The 12,055-nt window shown below is 40.2% G+C and overlaps 1 protein-coding gene across 1 annotated transcript; it reads right to left on the bottom strand.

The window, feature by feature from the left end:
- Nucleotides 1–8,032: 8,032 nt before the first annotated feature.
- LOC148010258 (transport inhibitor response 1-like protein Os04g0395600) lies at nucleotides 8,033–11,639 on the bottom strand. Its single transcript, XM_087673022.1, has 2 exons — nucleotides 11,335–11,639; nucleotides 8,033–11,196 (listed from the first exon to the last, which is right to left on the bottom strand). Exon 2 carries the CDS (start codon nucleotides 11,034–11,036, stop codon nucleotides 9,300–9,302), a length of 1,737 nt encoding a protein of 578 aa, XP_087529148.1. The 5' UTR covers nucleotides 11,037–11,196; nucleotides 11,335–11,639; the 3' UTR covers nucleotides 8,033–9,299.
- Between the last annotated feature and the right edge of the window lie 416 nt (nucleotides 11,640–12,055).

The raw sequence follows: 12,055 nt of genomic DNA, 5'->3' as shown, positions 1-12,055 counted from the left end.
GCTGTAGCACAGTCACTGTAAGGGAAGGTAATCAAGAAAGACGGGTACAGGTACCTCTTGACGCCGCCATTGTCGAAAGAGCCCTGGGACTCGTGCCCAAAAAGGAAAGACGCCCAAAAAGGGACGTATATGCCATGCTGGGAGTCAAAAAGGACAATCTATGTAGCATGGCCTATATGCCTAAATTTGGAACCACATATATAACCCCAAAGTTGTTTGGCAATAAATACATGCTTCATCATCTATGCCCACATGGGATCATTAGTGCCATCTAATTTATCTCAGTCCCCAAACATGTTGAGCAAATCATTTTGCTCAGCCATTGCTTGCTAAAAGTTCTAGTTTTTTTGTAACCAACTACTATCCAAAGTACAAATGTAAGTGCAACCCAAAGCACAAAGTAAAGGAAATACCAAAACTCACAAATTTTCAAAAAATTGACGATGTTGATGAAGAATTTACAATCAAAAGGGCTCCAATGTGTACGAATCAATGTAGAAGATATAATTGGCTTCAATGTTAATGAATTTGGAAAAATATTGCAAAAGTCCAATTGGTAAAATTTGGTGAAATTGAAGCTTAAACGTTAAAAGCCCCAAATTTTGGCACAAGATGGAGCAATTTCTAATGAGCACCGTGTAAAACCCCCAAATTTTTTGTGAGATTCGAGGTTTTCGAGCCAAAATCCCAAAATTTGGAAAAATTTTGGACTTTTTACAAAATTTTTAAATTTAATGTTTATTGGGAGCACTGCACATAAATAGGAGCTATGTTTTGGGTTAATGTTGATTAAGGCCAAAGGGCAATGTAATATTTTAATATAAAATAATATTGGGACAGAAACGTGACCACGAGCAACAAATCGACGTTTGACGACGAGAAGCGTGACGGCATGATGGGATAGAAGAACCTAATGTGAACGGCTCATAAGTTGTCGACTATGGTACAGGGATTGTCAGTTGGAAATGATGTGATGCAGTTCATTGAAAACTGTAGGCGGTATGCGCAAGGAGTCAAGTGAAACATTGCGTAGGCCTATCAAAAGCTGGCGCAAGAAAAAAACGTGTTTTCTAGGAAGAGTCAACAACATGTAGACTAATGAAACAAGATGTGATGAAGAGGACGATGCATGATGACTCATGAGATAATCAAGTGAACTATTGAAACCTCATCAAAAAGGAGGCCACTAGTAGGAGACAAACAATGTGCAAGAGATCAATGAAGACGTGTAAGCAAGCGAAAGAGAGTAATTCAGCTCGAGGCTCAACAACAACTATGGCAATGTGTGAGCAAAGTGGCGACTAGAAGGAGGTATGGTTCTTATACCATTGTTAGGTTAGGATTTAGCAATATGTGCATGCTCACATACACTCATAGTGAACAAGTGAATAGCAAGAGAAAAGAGAGTACTAGAAGGTCGCATCCACTATGTGAGAACGAATGAAAGTACAATCCCTAAGGTACTAAGTACCATAGCAAATTGATGAGTATTCACATGCGGAAAAAACACTTCTACAATTAGAAGGTAAAATGTGCCCATGAGATAAGGGAGCGTTCACACTAGAACACAGGAGGAACACGATAAGTATAAGTCACCTTTAGGAAGATCTCAACTCCAAGATAGTTCTAACCTACAAGGACTCAACCACAAGAGTTTATCCCACGCTTTCACGAGCATGCTTGTAGTCATCTCACTTTTGACATGAATATATATGGTTGTCTCAGCTCCAAACTTTAAACACCAACCAATAATGTGACGCCACCAAAACTAGCTTCAAAATCTCTCTCTTCCTTCTATCACATGCTTTAGCACATTTGTAGATAGACTCTCTTTGTATTCTCCTCTTCTTCTTCTCATCACCACTTTGATGATCACTCTCCCACCTTAGGCATCTATTGTTACCTCTTATATATTGCTTGATGGTTCTCTCAAGAATGCCATGATTTATCTTTTAAAGCTTTTAAAAACGTTTTACTATCTTTCCTACTACAATAATAGTCGCATCACAAAGCGTTGCTTTTCTACAATTGCTTCTTTCCATCAGCCTCCATACCAACCATATCCACCTCCATGTTTGCTTTCTTTCCATCAGTATGTGTGCTTAGTACCATTATTCATTTTATCATAACCACCTTTGGCTTTCTTTCCACAAAAGCAATCACTTTCCAATTAATCATCCATGTCAAGGTGCACTCATTATTGATCATCCAAGTCAAGGTGCACTCATTATCTAGGGTGGCCATGCAAACATTAGCATTGCCTCAAGTTAGCAAATTGGCATTTCCAACAAGGTGCCTCATGCCCTCCTACATAGGGTATATTCCAAGGTTACCACCCCAAGTTATCAACATGGTATCTTGTTGATTAAAAAAAGCTCAAGCGGAATCACCCAACTTCTTGTATGCCTACTATTATTGCCAAAACATTAATGCTCTAGTCTATATACTTGATCATAATCTTTCTACCAATACAAAATTTAGAGTTGCCTCTATGGATATTCGCAGATCCACGAAATATCCAACTAATCATGTGAGAAAACCCTAGAACTATTTCCTGCAAAAGCACGACAAACCTAACTTCATAAACCATGTAGATCCATCCTTACGAAGCCAAACCATGTGACACCATTCCATCCTTAGTCCACCTAAGGTTCTTAAGAAAAAGCCTCACATCACAAAGAGTAGGAGATAGGTATCCAATGTGCCAAAATGTTCTAAGTAGAAGATGAGTATGCAATAGAGATCATGAATAAAGCATGACCCAATGGAGTGAAAGAAAAATATGAAGAAAAGAGTGTGGTGAATTTATTAGAAATGAAGGAAGTTACAATGGCCCTAAAAATGAGAACCTAGGTTAGAAATTAGCATATTGCAAATTGCCTTTGGAAAATGAGAATTGTGTGAGCAGCAATAGGAGAGGAAGATATAGGGTGTTAATTCCAAGCCAGCTCTAAACATCAAGAAGTGATCTCAACTAGTCCAGCTACAAGGATGGTTAACTATAGTAGAGGTGTTGTCTTCCAAACGCTTAATGCAGATCTATAGTCTAGAGGACAACCATACTCAACAAATACAATGTGTTGAACATTTTGAGCAACATCTCACACTAGCTCATATAGCTAAGTGGAATCACTTGGAATAGAGGATGCAACAAGCGGCTTGATTTTTGTCTATGTTGCTTGCCCCTCAAGCAACTAGGGCAAAGAGTGTGAATGGGAGGGAAATCTGAAAGTCCCTACACCAAATACAATGTGTTGAACATTTTGAGCAACATCTCACACTAGCTCGTACAACTAAGTGGGATCACTTGGAATAGAGGATGCAACAAGCGGCTTGATTTCTGTCTATGTTGCTTGCCCCTCAAGCAACTAGGGCAAAGAGTGTGAATGGGAGGAAAATCAGAAAGTCCCTCCACCATCTACTTCCATGAAGCCCATGAATAGCATCGCAGTTGAGATGACCATGTTGGGCATGCCAAAGCAGCCCAAGATCATGGGAAGTCCTCATGGAAAGGGCTATGAGTATATTAGGCATGCCAAAGGAATCCAAGCTTGTGGGAAGTCCTCATGGCAAGGGCTATGAGCATATAAAGCCCACCCTCCTATGTACTTATCCAAAGAACCGCTTCTATAGAAGCATCCTCCACAGTCACTGCATCCTCTATGAACACAATGCGAGCACATAGCTACGTAAGAGCATGAACAAACAATAGGTTAAAGCCCAAATTTGATACATAGAGAACTTTGGCTGAAAAGTTTTGTCAAGAGGGGAGGTCCCCACTCCACAAATAGGTACAAAAGAGTTGCCACAAATGGTGATGAATCCCCCTCTAGAATGCCTCTCCTTAAGCCAATCTTATCGAAAAGTCATACAGGAAGAAGCCCCACATTCCAAAGCCAAGACCTCCTCCATAAAAGAAGAAGCAAGAGTGGTATCCTCCTCCTTGAACAAATGTGTGCCCTTCCCATAGTCTAGGCACTTGGGCTTCTTCTTAGTATCCTTTGTGTCCTCTTTCTTGTCCTCATGTTTCTTTACCTTTGGCTTTGCATTTTACTTCCCTCCTCTGAAACGTGTTGTGAAAGCCTTCATGGAGCCAGATCCATTGCTACCAACCTCTTTGAGCGGCTCATCATGATCCAAGAGTAGCGGGGCAAGCTCCTCCCAAAGAAAAGTCTCTTGGATCATCGATGTTAAAATGGTGGTGTAGAATATATCAAACTTTGGAAATGGTAATTAAGTTAAGAGAATCATTGCCATATCTTCTGAAGAGATAGTCCTCCTCACGAGGGATGTAAGCTCATCCCTCATGTCCTCCACTTTGTTGATGTGTTCCTTCCTAGAAGGATAGTCAATAACACTAGGCATCCGAAGTTTCTTCTCAAGAGAAATCCTCTGGACAAACGATTTTTTATGATACATAGATGCATGATTCGACTAGCTGCTCTCTTCAACCTACAAACATGCACTAAAACAGAGTCCTATAAGCTCATGAAAAGGAAGGATCGAGCTTGAGAGTTGAGCCAATCCCATAGAGTTGACGATCCATTGTGATTCCCATATAGGAATCCCCCACAAGATAGGGAATAGGTTGCAAACACTAACTAGAAAAGGAAATGCATACAAAATTGAAGGGAAAAGACAATCAAAGCTCCCATGTCCCTGTCAAAATATGACCAGGGCTCACAACCAGGAGATGACATATTGATCAAATAAAATGGTAAGCTAACAATAACAATGTCAAGAATGTATAGAGTTATATAGCTAGAGACCAAACTAAGACCGATTTGGGAATATGAAGGGATCAATTGGGTGACCCCAAGGCACATCACCAAGCAAGGAAATAATCAAGCATCTTTGGTGTTTATAGACATACAAGATAAAGTTGAAGTAATAAAGAAAGCAAAAGGTTTCAAGGGAACCAAATGTGGATGACGAACAAAATCACATCAATACAACTTAAAGCAGGGCCATGTGAGATTGCCAAGATGAAGGCAACTAGGAAATAGGTAAATTGACAATTTATTGAGGCAACAAACTGATCATAAAAGGGTTTAGAATGCTTGACGATAGGCTACTTATATTTATGTAGTAACTCTTGTTGCTTCAACATTTGATTCATTTCTATGATGGCACCTTGAAATAGATTGTAACTAAAATCTTGAATTATGTCATATTTTCCTAATATTCTATTAATATTCATAACCTTAGTAGAAACAAGCATGCTTTCATAACCAATGTCACTAATTTGATCTTGTTTTCTCTTGTAGAATGATATGTATATGTAAGATTAGCGCTTGGTGACTGCTAACTTCTATTTGTACAAGCATGCTTAGATAAGCTATCTATTGCGTATGCTTACTTTCCATTGTCAACCTCCATTACACCTTGAATTTATGGATAAATTTCACTCATCGTCGTGGTGTCATGCCTCTACACGAACACAGTGTGAAAAACCCTAGAGTGCATCATCATCCAACTTTCTTATTAATCTAGAGAATCAATCTTATATTAGTAATTAGTGTTAGTGTCCATAGTATGGATAGTTCCAAAATACTAGATTTTTGGACTAGTTTAGTCTACTTTTAATACTTTGGGTACTATTTCTTGTAAATATCCTAAAAATGTATAAAAAACTTCTAGAATAGGGTGACATGCAAAAAGCAAGTGGCTTTTCAATCAATTTTGGGAGATCTCGTGCAAAAAGAGGGGCTTTTAAATTTGCATGGTGTGCGATCGCAAATTTTAGACAACAAACAACACTTCGAACTAGGAGAAAGAAGGAGAAGCGATCTGGGAGAATCTTGAGTAGGTGTCATGTGGTTTTACCTCCCTTTTGAAGCCAATAGAACCAAAGATTTGCAGTCTGAGTAGTAAAGAAGAAGCTAATGTTTGGTGCACGTTTTTGGTCCACCAAGGAGCTCTAAGAGATCTAATGCTTGGAGATTGCTTCCGAGTAGTCCCAGACAAGGATTTTATTTATCATCTCACGTTCTATCAATACATAGTGCTTTAATTCATTGAGTTGTCTTTATCTTGTATACCTCTTATCTATTATTTTTCTTCTCTTCTATCTCCTATTCTCTACTTCCTTCTCTCTCCGATCCTCGATAGATATGACCGTTCAACTAAAACCCCTTTGACAGCGGTAGGAGACTTAAGAAGAGAAAAATTATTTAGACAATTTAATGTGTAACCTACCCTAATATTATCACTAGTTTTTCACCCTTGTATTAAGCATCTACATAATGAAGATCGTGCTTGTGAAGCACTAGTTCATGGGAGTCAATGGATGACTCATGTATCATTCATAATCACAAGATGTGGAACCAAGTCTAAAAGAATCCCTATTATACTAAGATATGCGATGAAGACAAGTTAAAGATAAATGAATGTGTAAAGGTTGCCTTGGAAAATGATCTTATATTTTTGTATCACCTCACACATACATCATGTCCTTGCAAGCTCCAACATAAAGATAGCCATGAATTATTTCATTGGCAGCACAATGCATCGAAACATATCAATATAGTCACATAAAACAAACCTCATGTGAGTCAATCCTTGTAATAAGACCTCTCTTATAAATACAAACCTTAGCTCTTTGCGCATGCTTATGGTTGAAAATGACCCTTTGCACTTGTATATTTAGAATTCTGTGGGCTATTTTCTTTTTATGATTTTCAATCTACCAACTCGAATGTGCCCTTTGGCAATCTAATTTTTTTAAGGATGATGTGGAACATATTTGCTATGAAGATCTAACAAGAATTCTTTTTGTTCTCTCAAGGTGACTTGAACAACATTAAGGCATTTTAGACAAACTCATATATTTTGTGCTTATAACAGTTACAATAATGCTCGTATTTTGAAAGTCTACCGCTCCTACATTTTTTATGGCATTGTTTCTATGTATCGTACATTGTACTTCACAACAATGATACCTTGGTTATAAGATCAACATTAAGGGTAGATGCCACCTTAGATCAACATTGATAGTAAAGGGCACTTTTGCTTGATTCGACTAGTGGTTTTTTGTAGAGACTTAAGTATGTTTTTCTTAGAGAGACTTGAGCTACTTTACTCTTGTAACTTTTCACATTGATCGACATTTTAGATTATCGGGATATCTTCTCTTAGCTATGTAATTGAGCATTGTCAAGGAATGTTCCATTTATGTTCGTTTCCAATCACGATTGTCATACAAGGTTGTTAAGCAATACTTTCTACTTCTAGCATGCATCTTCTAAGCTCTCATTACCAAAGATATCTCATATTCTCGATGACTTTGCTTCCTAGATTCTTGGCCAAACTATACTCATAATGACTACTCATTTTTTCAAGATATGCTTTACGAGTTATTGTCGTCTATTTGTTTGCATGTTTCTTTGCATTGGTCACAACTTGCAAACACTCCAAAGCTATAGATTACTTGATACTCTACATATGTAAGAAGCATCAAGGGTTGAGAAACCTCACATTTGCAACCATGTCTAAGCCAATCACTCACAATCTTCAAGGGTTCCCTTTTGTCACAAAGGATGTAAGACCTATCAACTCAAAACAAGCCTCAAGCTAGTGAAGGAACATGCAATAACATCCCCAACACATTGATCAATATTGCAACCTTCCCATCCATCAAATCCAAAGGAATATCAGTCCATACTTGACGCTGATACAAAAGGGATTTCCTTCGAAAGAATAATTGCAAGCAAGAGGGGATTATGTACCAAGTCATTGTTGAACCTCACCATGCCATTCAAAAACCCTCTCTCCTCGATTAGGATCCCCAAAAAAGGAAAGTAAAAGCCTATGTAACAACAACTATCTACACAGCCTCACAGATGCCTCTTAGATCAAACATGCTACAAAACCACTTGTCAAACTTTGGCTGGGAGACTCTTCATAACATTGCCAAGATTACGAAGGAAAAAGTTGACGACCCTATTTAATGTGAATATGAGGTTATCACAAATTAACAACTCATTTCGCATATGTTAAGCTCCTCTCACACATACGTAGCAAGGATGGTTTTTGCTTGTGCACTCAAAAGTTTACAAATGACATTCTCAATCTCAGGCCAATTTGATAGCCACATACCATGTTTGCATCCATCTTCGACAACCCATCCAAACCTAAGAAGAGCCACCTAAAATTGCTTCTTGCCTAGGAGTCCCATGGTAGGAGTTGCTTGCACACAGAGCGAGAGAATCTCCACATGGCAATGGCCAGAGAAAAAATACTTGATGCATGGAGTACAAGCTAGCAATCTCCATGAAATGTAGGACCTTTCATGAAGATCATTTGGGTGCATCAGACTTAACACCAAAAAAGTTGTCTAGCTCATAGGCCAACTCTGTGTATTCGATTCCCCAACAATTTTCGTGGTGTTGTATTGGTTTGACCCTGAAGCTCAAGTGGATTTCAAGCACTACTTGCACATGAATCCAAATCAGTGTACATATTCGAAGGGGTTTCATCTGCATCACACCGTTTTAATCCAAATCACAGATTCGTGGTGTTGCATTGGTTTGACCTGAAGCTCAAGTGGATTTCAAGCAGTACTTGCACATGAATCCAAATCAGTGTACATATTCAAAGGAATTTCATCTGCATCACACTGTTTTAATCCCATATGAAGTGTCCATAGTCAAAGCCTGAAATATAATTTGATGCTTGTAACACAGACAGGCCACCAGAATGACAGCCCACCTCTGCAAGAGGTCCGCACCATACACCAAACCACAGCCATCCCCCCAAACAAACGGGAAAGAACCACAAAAAAACTACAAAACAGGCATCAAAAGACTAATACAATCTAAAGACTAACATATGTGAGCATGGATATTTAACTATGTTGCGGTTGACTGAAAGCAAAAAATTTCAGACTGTTCCCTTCACTGAGAATGAGAAATTCCAGAGATTTATGAACCTGGAATTCTCATTCTCAGTGAACGGAACAGTCCATATGCATCATCATCACAAAAGAAAGAAAAAAGCACACACCAACAATGAAATTAAAAACCGAAGTCCCTCAAATAGCAAAATGTCAAAGTCAAATATAGCAAAAACACAATCCACCAACACCAACACAATAACCAGGACCCTAAGGACACTTGTGCCCCAAGTACCTTCACATGGGTTGTAAAAATGCCCATTCCACTTGAACCATTACTTTAATTTCCAGTCAGCAAAACATACAACACATGAATAATGGGCAATTTCTCACGGGATGGTGTGTTCATCAGATCAATAAATTTGTCCCCTGTTGCCTGTTTCATTGCATTCCTGCAACTGGTAGATTACATCAGCAGGTTAAATCCAAAGGGCACCAGAGCCAGGTTGTCAGTTTCTAAGCGCACTGTGCACCAGTGCTTCTTCAACTCTTCAAATGCTTTTGAACCTTGCAATCGATAACTCACGACAACATACCGAAACCAGGCACAAGTCTTGACAATCTCGATCAGCCCTGGCCCTTCCACATGTCTACAGTATGGGATAATCAAGCTTCTTAGCTGAGTGCAGTTGGTAAGGTAATGCAAACCCACATCTGTTATGGAGGTAGATGCTAAGCTGAGATGCGCCAGCTGACTGCACCCAGAGGCCACAAGATCAAGTCCTTCATCAGTTACAAAGGGACACTGATCTAAATTGAGAGATTCCAAGGCAGTGAACCGGGCAACAACTCCAATATTGGAGATTGATTCACATTTTCCCAAGCTGAGCTGCTTCAGACCTTTGATGCCATCTGCTATTGCCATCAGGCTAATGTCATCAACATTAGTAAAACTCAAGTTCAAAGACTTTAAATTGCTACAGTGAGAAATGGCAGAGAACCCCACAGGTGACAATCCACTGCAGCATTTCAGGTCCAAAGACTCAAGCTTCCTGTTATTCTGTACCAATGTCTGAAGCTCAACATCTCGAATTCCCTTTCCAGACCTTAAAGACAGTTCTTTTAAATCAAATGCGCAGAGACCCACCTCAGCCAAACCCTGTCCTGAGCTTTTGAAGTAATCGAGTGCCAGAGACTTCAATGTCTTGCAATCCATTAAGCAGAGAATTGCAGCTCCAGACAGCCTAGAGGCATGAATATGGAGCTTCTCTAGCATAGGACAGCTCTGAACCACTGCAACTACAACTGGGTCACTTAAAGGTGAGTAGCTGCTGATAATTACCAGCTCTTTGAGGTTTTTATTGGCTGCAGCCACCTTCGTGACCGCTCCATCCAGTGACAGCCATTGGACTGTTTCCACTCGGAGGCAGGTCAAAGATGTGCATTGCGTGAGGTCCTCCAGGTCCACACCCCCGACCTTCAAAGTTATTTCCTGTATCTGTTTGCATCGCCTTGCTATGGCCTTTAGGACAAATCCTACCTCAACAGACCGGAATGCGAGATGAATCCTCCTCAAGCTTTTGCAATGCTCTCCAACCACAGCAAGTCCCTGAGCACTGAAGTTGAACTTGCCCTTAAGAGTAAGCTCTTCCAAAGTCCTGCACTTTGCAATGGCTGTAAGAGCCTGGTCAGTAAGGCTCGGGCAGTCTTCAAGAGAAAGAAAGCGTAGGCGACAGCTCAGTGCAAGGCAGGAGATGGCTGCGTTTGAAAGATTAGGAAGGCAACTTAGTGAGATGTGCTGCAGATCAGGGCAACAACGTGCAAAGGAGAAAAATCCCTCATCGAGAATTGCCTCTTGGGGATTGTCTGGATGACCAATGAGAAGGGTTTCAAGATTCGGGAACAATGTTGCTGCCAAAGATAATTCCTTGCTCTGCAGCTCATCACAGCATGATCCCAAATCCAATGACTGCACATGTGCAAACCTTTGGGCCAGTCGATGTAAGAGGTAACAGGAGCGAATGGTGATGCCTTTGGAACTTGAAACAACAGCCTCATTCCACATTCCGCACACCAGAGAAGCGGACAGGCGGTCAGTTGAGCTACTGAGATAAGACACAATAAGTGAGACCAGATTAAGATCCATCATGGTCAGGCTCACTGCATCACCGTGCTCCATGGGCAAGGTAGATGAGTCTGCCATGCCGAAGATCACTTTAAACTGCACAGCACAAAAGAGCTTCTTACAGGCCTAATGCCCGGCAAGCCACCTCCTCGAAGAAACCTTGCGAGGGATAGGGTAACAGAAGCAGGTTCCTGCTCTGGGAAACCCTAAAAGCTTTCACCACTCGGGACGACAGCCCCTGTAAGAAATGACGAGAATGCATCCAAATGATATCGCTTGCTTTAATGGAAAGGCATTGATTTCTGTACGTAGATCTAACGTGAATGAGAGACACACAGGTAGATACTAGAGACTAGAGAGAAAAGCCAAGGCTTACCGAACTGAAGATTTTCTATTTGTCTGTTGTGTGTCAGATGCTTTTCTTTGGCTTCCTTCCCCTGTTCTTCTGCCCTGTTGTCCAATGTCACCGCCTCTTCTGTTCTTCTCTGTCAGACCAACTTCACCCGAAAGCATAAAGGGGATAAATTCGATCATCAGATCACACAGCTGCAATGGGGGCGGGGGCGGGGGCCGGGGCTACGTCCCTCGAATCCCGAATCCCGATGATCATCTTAATAACTGCTAATAAGTAATGTTATGTCATGGCCCAGGACGGCCACGGTCCGTAGTCGACATCGTAAGCAGTGCCGCATTTTCACCTCCCTTGTAACGTCATCCGTCCTAAGAAATATCTCGCTTGGTGCTCTCAGAAAACATGGTTTGTCATAAAACAAAAGAAGCTGCAAATATTATATTAAGATAAAAGGTTTACATATGGACACTTATCCAAAAATAAAACAAAAGAAGCTGCAAATATTATATTAAGATAAAAGGTTTGCATATGGACATTTATCCAAAAAGCAGCTTTGAGGAGTAGCCACTTCAAGACAAGAGATACTTGATGACTAAGAGAGACTAAAAATGTTGTATGGTAGGCATGGGTGGAAGCTCTAGCAATATCTAATTACAAGGGTATTCTGCATGGACATAGTGACAAGATTATGATATTAGTAAGCACAGGGACTAGATGCTTAGTAGCATGTTGATGCCTCCTTGAT

The sequence above is a fragment of the Lygodium microphyllum genome, chromosome 30 (assembly GCF_053477565.2).
Source record: "Lygodium microphyllum isolate KBCC chromosome 30, Lygodium_microphyllum_v1.1.10, whole genome shotgun sequence".
NCBI lineage: Eukaryota > Viridiplantae > Streptophyta > Polypodiopsida > Schizaeales > Lygodiaceae > Lygodium > Lygodium microphyllum.
Note: the sequence above shows the minus strand (reverse complement) of the source record. Positions and strands in the feature narration are given on the sequence as shown.